The sequence below is a fragment of the Thunnus maccoyii genome, chromosome 17, assembly GCF_910596095.1.
Source record: "Thunnus maccoyii chromosome 17, fThuMac1.1, whole genome shotgun sequence".
Lineage (NCBI taxonomy): Eukaryota > Metazoa > Chordata > Actinopteri > Scombriformes > Scombridae > Thunnus > Thunnus maccoyii.
The window spans coordinates 6,209,703-6,222,821 of NC_056549.1; the positions used below are offsets into that span (position 1 = coordinate 6,209,703).

Sequence of the window (13,119 nt, forward strand, 5' to 3'; positions counted from 1 at the left end):
TTTAACAGCTTTAGTTACTTTTCAGATGAAGATTTGACACAATGGATAATATAACAAGCTTTTAAAATATAACACATTGTTAAAGATGAAACCAGTGGTTTCCAACCTTTTTGGCTTTTGATGTCTTACAAAAAGCAGTGTGTAGTCGGGGTCACATGTCAGATGTCTATGAGTTGTTAACAGCTTCACTAAATAGTGATTTTTCCCTCTAAACTTCTCACATGGTTTCATTTCAATAAATGTTCAAATGATCCAATATTTCACCAAAAATAAAAGATCAGAGAAAAAGTCCAAAAACTGAAAACAGATTTGTGTATCAGAACTTTGTTTTTTCTTCTTTCCTCTCGCATTAATCATCTCACCACCCCTTATATTTATCTGATGACCCTTTGGAGGGGCCCGACCCCTAAGTTGGGACCGCTGGACTAAACTAGCTAACTGTATATAAAGTAGTTGAAACTAGCTCCACCTCCAGCAGCTACAACAGTAACATGCTGCTCTAACACTGATGCTTTAGTATTAATAATCTAATGATGTCATATATAATAATATATCAGTCAGAGGGACCAAACCACTACTTTTACTGCAATACTTTAACTACATCAAGCTGAGAATACTATATGATAGTATCCAAAAGTGGTTTAAAATGAGAGAAAGTCGATATGATTTGAGTGAGATTGCATGTTTAAAAAACAGTCCCTCCAGGAAATAGTGATTTTGTAATCGCAATAATTAAATCTTTGCAATATTTGCGACAGCTTGCAATTTTGCTAAACTACTGCATTTTTTACTGCACTTTTCCGCATGAAATGGTCAAATCAACAGACTGCTTATGGTTTGGACCAATTCTTGCATTTTGTTTCATGGTAACTAAAATGTCATCACAGCACACATTCAGCAAGGATTCAGGAGCACATTCAGGTGGAAGATAAATAAATCTCACCTGCCAACAAAAATTAGTGCCATAAATCGAGCAAAACAATTCCCAAATGTTCCTAAATGAGGTTTGCATTCAGTTAGTCAGGAGAACACAAGTTGATGTTATTCAGACAGCGGAGATGGACATAATCCACCTCAAATATAAAAATGGGCACTTCGGAAATGAAACTATATTTTTATGTTGATGGATTTATTTTAATGGCTTTATTGACTGATTTTATTTGGTGCTAATGGGGAGTTTATTTAAGTTTATTTAAAAAAGGCTTATAAAGGGAACTCAAGTACAGTATTTTCTTTTTTATATAACTTTGAGCACATGGGTCTCATGTTCAGAAAATACATCAAAAATTTAGCCCTGAAATATAGTTGTTTCTGTGATATGCAGTATGCTTTTTATCGAAGAAAGTGATTACTTCAGACTCTTCATTGGTAGTAGTTGGTAAAATCATTTGCCTTTGCTTGCATTTTTTTCCCAATTCCCGCAATTTTACTGTGTTAAGAGCACATAACACACACTAAATTGGATTGCAAATTTTGAGAAAAGCGGCTGAAAAAAGCATTATTGGTCGAAATAATCACAAAAAACAGCGAAATCCTGAAGGGATTGAAAAACAAATTGTGAAGACTAATGTAAAAACATGAAGAATACTTAATACTTAAGTTTACAAAAATGTTAAAAAAGAGAATTAATAAATATAAAAATGTCTGATCAGAGAGGAGCATTTGCATCATTATGTTTGGGTGCAGGGTATTGTAAATCTGTTGCTTGATGTTACTTCTAGATGTCAAATAGGATGTGTATTGTAAAAAGCGACCTGCAGCTTTTTAAAACAAGCAAGTGTGCAAGTTGGTGGAAACAATCTTCATGTGTGGTTTGTAGAACTTAAGTGCCAAAGTATCTCTGTTAAAGTCAGTATATTGACTGAAAATATTTGTTGAAAAAGTCTCAGTAAAGGCAAAAGGTTAAAAAATGCTGACAACTGAAGATGAGGGATGTGTTTGTGTCCATCGATTTAGAGAATTTAAAGAAACACATTTAAAAGGCTGACTAACTATGAAGGATCTGCAAGTCTTTAGCATCCTGGACGCAGCAAAAACATCCTGTCAAATCTTGTGCAGAACTGTCAGATACGCTGCCAACAAAATGACAAAGACATCAGTTGGGAAGGTCCTTCTGTCATGCTTGGAAACAAATCAGGTGTTGCATCCAAAATTATTGCTCATCTGCGGTTTATAAGTTTTAAAGTTTGGATCGTGTTTCTGCTCATAACCGCCATTATCTGACTGAGCGTATGTTTGGAACTCCTATCAGTCCGATCTGTCTGGACCTGGACATCTGTGCTAAAGAGTTTCATGTCCACTGGAGGACAGAGGACAGACATGGCCCCCTCACTTTTACAGTTTCAGTTTGATTCATTCACTAAAATCTATAAAAATCAGTCTCCTCTCACTGTCCATCTGCCAAAATCCAGATGAACTCTGAGTTTATCAAAATATTAAAGGGGACATATTCTGTTTTTTTTGTAATTTTCAGTAATTTATATCTTGTTATGATGTTGGATGTTAAACATGGTCAAAGTTCCAAAACTTGAGGTAAATGTATGTAAAAAATGCTCCCTGTAAGTCAAAATCCAGGGCTTCAACCAGCTCTTAACACTGGGTTTGCTATGTATTTTTACTTTTCCAATGAGATGACATCAGATCATCACATGTCCATAAACTGCCATCCGTTCTGTAACCTTGGTTGCTAGTTCATGGTTAGTCATCCTTTTAAATGTGTTGCTTAAACTTTGCAAAGTCATTGTCCCCTTAGCGGCCATGCTAGGCTAACGCCTTAACAAGTTTGCTAACTGACCGTTCGCAAGATCACTGAATGAAATGGTGAACAACTGTGAACAAAATACCAGGGGGAAGTAAACAGAACAGTGGACAGAAAATAGAGAGAATTTATGTGAGCTGCTGTGATTGACTAGTGCTAGCAAGTTAGCGGTTAGCTGGTCAGCGGTTCAACCCTGCAACTGGTCACTATATTACTAAGCTAGGCTCCACTTATTTCCTGCAGTCGAGCAAATGCCACTTTGTGCTGTGACTACTGCTTTACAGTTAGCGAGTGATTTGAAAACTTATTTTGCCTCTCAGGTAACATAAACATTGCCCTATCCTCTTGCAGAAGTTGTTGCTGGAACTGTATCCTGCAGTTCCTCCACAAAAAAACACTTTAATCAGTTTTTATTTACAGATAATTCTCCTAAAAATATGCCAGAACTTATCATCAGTCAAAGATAATGCCGTAAACAGTAGCCAGTGCTTTGTAATACAGCTGGAAATAAAACATTATTTATTGAGTTTAAAGGTTCATTGTCATTTGAAATAGTCTTTTTGTATTTTTTTATATAACATCATAAAGTATCAGGTCTTTATCAAATAAATTAAAGGTGATTTTAGGATTAGTGCTGTATAATGCAGCAATTTATGTTGCTTATTTTGCACACTACCCTTGTTACCAAAAGCAAGATAACTAATTGAATTACAATTTGTTACTTGCCAAATGATATGCATTTATCTGTATTTAAATGAAGAAAATAACATGTCTATACTCAAACAACAAACCTACTGTACTATGTGGAAGATCCACATGTTCAGTTCTTGGCAGAGTTACCTGAGTCACTGGGTGATAATTCAATAATAATGTGAGGAATGACTGAGAGGATCAGCCAGAGTCTGTATATTTGGTGCTTTGTAAGTCTTGCCAAACTTGGCAAAAAGAAATACAGATAAGAATTCCAGATACTGAACGAGGCACTGCAGCCTTCAAACTGTTTCAAAGATAAACTTCACTGGGCAGTAGAGTTGTTTTCAGCATGGAGAGGATGGACTGTCAGAGCTCTGATTCTCCATCCAAGTTGACAATAGATTTCAGATACATACAGGGTGACACGAGGACACATGTATCAGACACCAAACTCTGGACAGGAGTCCAAAATACTACGCAGTGTGATTTTTTAAATTATTACATCTCTGTTGTGATGACCGCCAGCTAAAATGATTCAGTTTTACCACAGAAACATGTTTTTTAAATGGGGACAGTAGCTTTATGGTTATGTGACAAAGTTTCATGGCAGAGATGTTTGGATTTGGGTGACAGCTTGTGGTGGAGTAACAATCTGGAATCTCTTACCATTCCTGTAAAATTAGTCTAAAACTCCTACCCTGGTCATACCCAAAGTAAATTGAAAACTGTTCTTGAACCATTTGGAGTACATGCATGGTTTTGGTCTCTTTTGAAAGATAAGACACTTAAGTTTTTATCCCTATGGTCAGAATCATTGTAAGTGCTACTGGCACTGAGTAATAGAAGTTTGAACGCACTAGAAGGATTTTATTTCCGCCTGAATATTTTTTTGCAGACAGATGCCTGCAGATGACCTATAGCTGGGACTTATTAGCTGGAAAACACAATGGGACCACAGCATTTAGCCTTACCTAGTCCAAGTTCAAATTTAATAACAATACCACAGACTCCAGAGGACCCTTGCTTCAGAGTAACTCAAGCATAAACACATTATAATGTTATTTTCCCTCTTGAAACTAAACTTTGTGCATATAAAAGAGTCAAAACAAATACTATGGTGGAAAAGCAGTTTACATAAAAAGCAACACATGGCAAACTCTTTAAATTTACGTAAGTTCCTTGTTGTGGCTTTATAGAACCCATTAAACCTGCATAAGGTCATTTTTGGAACTTCACTGGCTATATGAACTGGTCATCAGCACAATCTGTTCCAACTGGCTCGGTCTTTACACGAAAGAAGAGGGGCAGGCACTTCCCTTCAACATGGACTCTCATTGGCTATTGTGGCTGTAGACAGGACATGGAAGCTCCTATTGGGAGTCAAGTGAGGTGTCAATCGAAAGGTCAGAGTACAAGATATCGCCGTAGTAATTATGACCCGGGAAAGTGATGCAGTTCAGATGGTGTCAATATGAGGTGACTAGATAAGATGATTTTTGCCTTATGAGGCACTTATAACAGTAAACACCACAATGTTAAGGCAGTTGGAAACATGACAATCGTGGTTGGAAACAGGAAGTGAACAGTGGTCTCCCGCAGCAACGTCCAGTTTTTACCATCTATCTAGCCATCCACCCAACCAGCCACCTCCTCATAAGGCAAAAATCATCTAATCAAGTCACCTTATATTGACGTCATCTGAACTGCGTCACCTTGTCATAATTACTACGGCTGCTAGATGCTGTAAATGTAAAGTAAGACCTATACTGTTGTTTTTCTTGTGAGGTTGGGCTGGCTATAGTTGCTACTATTTACTAGTTATTATGCACTTTATACTTTTTTAGTATTCTAAATATTTATTTTCATTCTATCATGTGTGTTTTGTTGAGATATGTGTACTTGCGTGTGCTCTGCTGCCTATACTTTCAAATTGCCCTACTGGGGACGAATAAAGTTCTTTGAATTTAATTGAATTTGAGCTTGTTGTTGGGTTTGCGCAATTAAAATAGGACCCTTGGTAGTTTACTCGATAGCGAGCTGTAAACTGAGATTTTTGACACTTTCATCACAGTCAGCTGCAGAGTCACATAACGGTCATTTCATCTATAAAATGTGGCACATTGCACTTTGGGATTGTTAGCAGAAAGCAGTGTGGGTGCATTTTTTGTTCCATTGTGGATTTTTTAGAGCGAAATATAGTGAATACATGCACACACTAAGAATTCAGACACTCAAATAAAATGGCGGCTGGTAAACATAGTGTACGTAAGAGTAAATAGTACGAGAGTAATCAGTTTATGTTGCAAAAATATCTGTATTTGTACGTGTATTCAGATTATACCAGAAGTGATTTCTGCATTCAACTCTTCTTTACTGCCATTTATACTCTTCAAACATATTTCTATATGTTTAGCTGCCAACAAATGAATATATTTTAACCTTGCACATGAATGAACTCCAAATAAAAGCTGTGTAACTGTTAATGGTCCTGGTGGAAATGAAAAGTGGAAATATATGATATATATGGTACATTATCGTAAAAATTGCACTGGGCCATATTGCGTGTTTTTCTTTAGAAACTGGAGGTTGTGTTTACAGTGGGAAGAGGCTCAGATAAATGTAAGGTTGGTCTGATGAAATAATGATGATGAAAAATGAGAAAGCTATTGACAAAAAAAAAAGGCCCTATTAGCTCATTGAGCCCTATTGCATTTCTTTTTTAAGGGAGACTGTGCATAAATCTGAGGAGGTAAAGATGAAAATACATTTTGTTTGAAATGTCTTTTAAATAATTTGAACACTATTGACAGAAAAGCTTCCTTGGCCAATTTATGTCCACTTTTGTGACGGTTCCTGACTTCAGTTTCCTGTCTTCTGTCATGTCATGAAAGGTGCCACAACTAATCTGGTGAAAACTGATGGGGTGAAATATTACTGCGAAGATTCGAATGATCAGACTGCATTATCTGTGCATTTAATTGTACATCCCTGGTAAATAGGGACTGATTTTGGACACTGCCATTGTTTTTGGGGAAGGAAATTGAACTGTGATAGAGTTCTATTGCTCGGAAGAATTAGTTATATGAAGCTGTGGCTATACAGACAATCATTATTAGTAGGATCTATCAACTCGTTTTGGTCTGTTGATGGGATTTCCTGATAAAAATAAAGTTATAAAGCACTTCTGACTGTATTGAACAGCCTATTCTGAATCATATCAGCTGTACAAGTGACTCTGAAAGTCAGTACTTGGAAAATAAGTGTAAGTAAATGTGTGTATGGGATTATATCCAAAGTTTAATTGTCACAAAATGTGTTTGTTTGTCCTTGCAGAAACTGCATATAAATATCATCCAGCTAGAGAAAAATCTCCTGCTGGGATTTTGTGGTTACACGTGCAATGAAATACGGAAAGTGACAAGTGTATTGATTACTGTGGGTGCAGGACACATGCTCCTCTGACATGTGTGTGGTCCAAAGACTGAAGCACACAACCACACGTTAAGATTTACAGCAACAGTCACATGAGCAGATTCCAAAATGCCTCGGCAATGAAAGGAATTTGTTGACTGTGTTGTTGATGTGCTAGAAAGCACATGTTTTTCCTCAAGAAGCTACATTCAGCCTGCAGCTCCTTCATCATGGGAGTGTTAAATCATGTCGAGTGTGATTATGAAAGATACTGAAAGCTGCATTTTCCAAACAAAGTGATTACTTTATATTTTCAGGCAGGCAAAGTTAGCTCGGAGTGTATGGCTAAAAAGTTAAAAACACAAGTAAACATAGAAAGAAGAAGTAAATAAGTTTTGCCGTTGTCTGTAAACGGGCATTAAAGTGTTAAATCTTTTCAGCGTGATCAGTTCACAGCCCATCTCAAGTCGGTGTTAACATCTTTATTATTTCACCGGGACCACAAGCTTTTCTTTAACCAAGCGCTTTTTGTTGCTTAAACAGCGCAAATATTGAATCCAGAGGAAAAATGTTGGCAGTGAAAAGTTTGCAGATATTAACATGAAAGAAAAGAAAAGACATGATAGATGTCTTATTGTTTTTCCCCAAAAATAGTGGAAGAAGAACCCAGATTCCTTAAATCTGCACTAATCAATACTTTTATAAAATCAATGGATCAAATGATTATGTGTAAAATGAAAGGTGCCACTTATAGTGACGAAGCACCAAAATTGTAAAGAACTCTGCAGGTTTACGGAGCCTTTTAACTCACTGTTTTGGTTTTATGGCCCACAACTTTGCTGTTTTAGTTCAACAAGTTCACTGTATCAACTTAAAAGGTCTTAATGTATGTATATTATACGTCATTATACTATATGTTATTTATTTTTTGGGCTGCCCCCAAGTGTGCAAAAATATTAGCTATTACAGGTTTAAATAAAAGTAACACAGATAAAAAAAAAAAGGTGATTTTCTATATTTTTGTTCTTTCTTTGTCTTTGTCTGTATCTTTGTTTGTGCTTCAGGAGTTACACTAACAAGACCCTCGCAGGATGCTGACTTTCAATATTTCGGTAAGTTTAAAGGATAAGTCTGGCAATTTTCTATATTTTTCTTCTTGTCAACATATCTCATGTCGGGATCCAAACCAACATGAACTGATCTACTAAGTACAATACTAAGTATTGTGTGTGTATCCAAAGCCTGATATATCGTATTCCTCTGTGTAGACCTCCGTTGTTGTCCAAAAACTATTAAAAACACGTCAGTGAGCCAATGAAGAGTTTGGTCACGTTAGTTTGTTTAGAAACGGCTCCAAAGACAGATAACAGTGATCACATTTTCAGTCTCAGGAGAGTAGTTCTGTGTAAGGCCGACGCCACTGAGCATGTGCGGGAATGTAGTTCTGTTTACAGCTTCACCAGCTTGTTGTGCTACACATCACAACCTCTTGACTTTGTACTGTAATAGTTAATTTCTCTAAGAACTTTATCTATCCTGATGAGCCCACTCCGGAGGCTACGTTGATGTCAACTCAATGTCAACTCCTCAAATACATCCGTACATGTTGGAGCTGAAATACAATCCAAAATGAACAACTTGTAGAACAACCTTAGCAACAAAGGCGACAGAACAGAAGGCCATTTGTGGTTATGCGCTAACGATCTGATGTCATCACACGGAGGAAGTACAGGTATCTTTGAAAACGCTGACTTTTGACCTGAAGGCGGCATTTTTAAATATTAAGTTCAAAACCAGTTTTGCAATGTTGACCATGTTTAACATCTGACAATATAACAGTTTAAAAATAACATACAGAATATAGAATATGTCTCTTTTAATGATTTACTTGTTTGTTTACTGAACACCTTCAGGTGGAAGGAAGGAAGAAGTAACGCTCGCAGTGTGAACGGAGCCTGTTTGAAATGAAAAAGCTTCCGTTGAGAAGGGAAGATGTTTTCATCACAGCTTTGAGGAAAACCTCTAAACTCCAAATGAGCCCAAGAATCTCAGCTTACCTGTTTTATCAACTGGTAATAATATCTTTCAACAGAAACACCTGTCTTTCTATTCACTTGTTAATAACAGTTTTGTTTCTAACTCTGGTGAACAAATTGGCCCAAACTGATCTGAAATTATGACTAATTTGTGTGTGTGTGTGTGTGTGTGTGTGTGTGTGTGTGAGGGGGAAGTCCAACATTCAAGACTGCCAAGTCAGCTGGTGAGCAGAAGGCAGAAGATGAACTAAATCCTTTGCAGCTGTGTGAGTTGGATGATAGCTCAGCGTCGGCAGAAATAAAACAAACTCACTTCTCCCACTTCTATAACTTGCTGATAAAAGAAAAAAGATCAAGGTTTGGATTCCTAAATGCCTAAAAAAAAAACCTGTTGTCAAATTTGTCATTGACAAATCACTGTTCTTAAGGATTGATTGTTTTTCTAAATTCTTTCTCTCATATGGAAACCCTTTCAGAAAATGGGATGAAGATGATTTTTTCACCTAAAACCGAACAGAAAGATATTACTTCATTCCTGCAAAGTTAAAGTCCAAGTGAAATTGCAATTAGTCATCCATTTTGGCAGTCAAATATCATGTCAAGGAGGTTTTTAAATGTATAGTTTATATTTTAAATATTGAAAGTAAGATTTGTAAGATGGGCCTCATTCACAAACAGTGCATACACGCAAATCTGTGCTTAAACCGTGTAAAGTTTTAAGCACAAATCCGGGATTCATCAACATGTTCTTATCTGAATTTGTTCGTACTGCCTTAAACCATGCGTACACGCAAATCATAAACGTCCCACGGTCTTAAAAAATGATATTGTCAATATAAATATTGTCAAGAACAAAATCGGCAGGTGCACACGCATCATGAATCCAACGGTAATTTTGCTTGTGCACTTATTTTGTGCGCAAAGAACATTTCTACGCACATATTAGTGATCAGTCTCCTTGTAGAAAAGAGAGGACAGCAGTGGTGTTGAAGAGTAAGACCACACCAGCGTCTACCCAGTTTTTAAACTCTTCAATGTGCTGCAGCTGTGTGAGCAGTGCACATGTGTGTGTGTGTTCGTTAATAGAGAAGACAGATCAGTACTCATATTGAAATATGTCCATATGGATGTTTCTGCACCTCAAAAGTGACAAAGTACAGTTGGAGGTAATGTTTCCTTTCTGTAGGGAGTCAGAGAGTAAGAGGGTGTGGCGGTCGGGGTAGTGGATGGGTGTGTAGTGCATCTGACTTTCACATGTAGGAGACAGGAGTTCTTCTTGACTTATCATACAATAGACCTACAGTTAATGTTTGCCTTTTTATTAACTGTAACCTTTAATTAATCTTAACCGTACTATAGTTTACAGATTAGAGAGTCTAATCAGGTCTGGTAGGGTCTTGTTGTACTGTTGCAGGGTAATCCTGAGTGTATGTGGTATCAGCTCTGATCATGCAGCAGAAAACTGTGTGTTTGAGGTAAGAGGAGAATGTAAACGGCAAAGTGAAAAGAAAAAAAAGAGGTTTTCTTTGGTGAGAGCAAAGAGAACAAAGGGGTAAAACCAACTAGACAATCAGCTGTTTGTTCCTCTTTTATGCAAATAGTTGACAAAGATGAAGAAAATATAATAATTTTAGAAAAAATTGTAGATTTATACTGTTAAATTAGATATTAAACAAGTTAGAACTTTGTCTTTTGTCTATCTATCTTCATGTGGCTACAGAAGCTTTTATTGTCAGTTCAGGAGGTGAAATTTGAGCTTTCATTCATTTCTATAAATTTGTCTATGCAGCATATAAATAAATTATTTTTGTTCATACAGTATCATACAAAAGTTTGGACACACCGAAGTGTTTTTATTTCTCTTTCTAATGTATGGACAGATATTGTAGTCAGTGAGAATTTTAATAAATGTTGGCATTTGACATAACGTATACATATTTTGCAGAATCGTCAAGCATCGACTCTAGCGTAGTGTAGTTTCAGCAGCAGCAGTAAAATACTGTTATTAGTTGTTGGATATTACAAGCTCATAGAGCACTTTACAGTAGGGTCTACACTGGCATGTGCAACCGTTTAGTGGTTGGTTTTATGTTGAACATGCAATACTAGTACAATATTATTTTACTGGTTATTTTTACTGGTTTTACCGTTTTACTGGTCTTATTGTGTGTTTGTTTTTAATGTATACATGATTAGTTAAGGGGATGATGTACATATCTTATTAAGATACATATATCTTGATTTGTTAAGAGTGGTGAAAATGGGTATTTGAAAATGAAACCGCGCCCAAAAAAATGAAAGCTTGTCTAAGGTGTAAAAACAGTTGTGTGGATAAAAAAGCAAATGTAAACAGACTTAGTGAATAAATGATGACGTACATGAAGCATGAGTGACTTAAACGTCACTCAAGCTTCCACTGAAGAGATGAAAACATAAGATCTGTGTGGAGACTGTAACGTTCCTCAAATCAGTACATGAAACAAACAGAAATGTCATATTTCCATCATATTTTCCACATGGTTTTTCATCGTTTCAGCTTTGACTGCCGCTCTTTTAATAACGTCATCTCGTTGTGTTCTCTTCTTCTGCAATCATTTAATGGCACTGGCATTTTCTTGTCAACTTTCTGGAAATTCGGTTCAAATTTGCACTATATTTGGATGGAAACTTGACTAGAATGGCCGTCTGCTTATAATAGAAGGGTAATGTTACTGATTTATGCAAATATGGCTTAAATTGAAACAATTTGATTGGCTGTATGAAAATAAGTAATCTATCTATGGAGACAAAAATAGAAAATTTAAATTTCTCCCTTTTGGTTTCTAATTTTTTTCTCAAAAGAGAACACAGGACATGTGGTTTACAGAGCAGATCTGTATGATGTAGCAAAAAAAAAAAAACCCATTTAATTTCAGTTGGATTTTATATTTTAAGCAGAAAAATGGATGTAAATAAAGTTTTGAGTTTGCTTGTAATGTATTGTAACTTGAGATTAAAAAGTTTCTGATCTCTGAAAAATTGAAGAGGAGATAACAACACTATTAGGCACAAAAACTCTTCAAAAATATGCCGAAAACATTATTTTTTGTAAACACCCAGGCGTCCTAAAACCTTTTTCTCTGTCACTTCCCTGCATGGATCCATGTCATTTCTGTTACAGTTTTGGGACACATTAAACAAATTTACAAAAGCTTTTTTATTAAAATTAGGTTTTAAAAGTGTTTTTCTGTGTAATTTAGAGAACAGGTGTTTGAAGAGATGTCTCAATGGGACTTAATTACCTCAATGTTTGACTTCATGCTCGTCTTTGCCAAAATCTTCCTCCACATTTGGTGTTAATTTTTATGAGCAAACCCCAAATTATGACATCAGTTACTGAAGTCGTGTGTAAACCGCAGCGTAAGCCTGCTGTTACTGTGTTCTGATTAACAATCCAAACAGATTGCAGTTAAACGTGGCAGATGTTAGCTTGGAAGCAGTCTGTCAGGGCGTGCTTGTTTCTGCACCCTGGGTTTCTCTGGGTGGGTGGAGTTGTAGTTTTAGTCATGTGTCAAATTGGTGAAAATGGAGCTCCTCCCCACTCAGTGTATCTCAGGCTGGGAACAAGATGGATGGCATATGATGTCACAGTGACCAGCCAATCACAACACACAGTGGCTGCTGTCCCAAAATGTCTGCTAGCAAAGACGTTAAAAAAAAAATCTTCTTGACCAATTCAAATTTGTTTTTTTTTTAATTTTTAATGGAGAATTTCCAGATTTACTTTGACCACAAACATTTTGGGAAATGCGGCATATCACTGGAAGCAGGGTGTCAATCAGCCAATCAGCTTTAGCTTTACCTCCGTTGGTCCTCCACTCTTGCTATTGGTTGGTAGAGCTTTCTACACACCAAACACAGAGGTAGATACATCAATATGTGAGACGATGTTACAGAAACCTTCCAAAGAAACAGTGAAAAACCTGAAAAATTTACTTTAAAAATGCCAAATGTTAAAAGGAATCATGTTCTGAGAGAAACTGGTTTGTGGGTTGCAACAATTAGCCGATTAATCAATTAGTCTATTGACAGAAAATTAATTGACAACCATGCTTTTCAAGCAGAAAGCCAAGAATCATCTGATATATGTGATAATGTGACTGTTTTACATCATTGTAAATAAATATCTTTGACTTTTGGAGTTTTGGTTGAACTAAGTAATACATTTGAGAACATTTCTTA

At 36.3% G+C, this 13,119-nt stretch overlaps 1 protein-coding gene across 10 annotated transcripts in view; it reads right to left on the reverse strand.

Annotated features, from left to right (window-relative positions):
- adgrg6 (adhesion G protein-coupled receptor G6) overlaps positions 1 to 13,119 on the reverse strand; it is a 132,170-nt gene that overhangs the window by 21,304 nt on the left and 97,747 nt on the right. For 2 of the 10 annotated variants that reach the window (XM_042389607.1, XM_042389606.1), the window contains exon 34: positions 12,740 to 12,781. The exons of the other annotated variants lie outside the window; for them this stretch is intronic. In XM_042389607.1, the coding sequence (XP_042245541.1) occupies positions 12,762 to 12,781 (20 nt within the window). In that variant the 3' untranslated portion in view covers positions 12,740 to 12,761. The remainder of the gene's footprint in view (positions 1 to 12,739; positions 12,782 to 13,119) is intronic. 10 annotated transcript variants of the gene reach the window in all.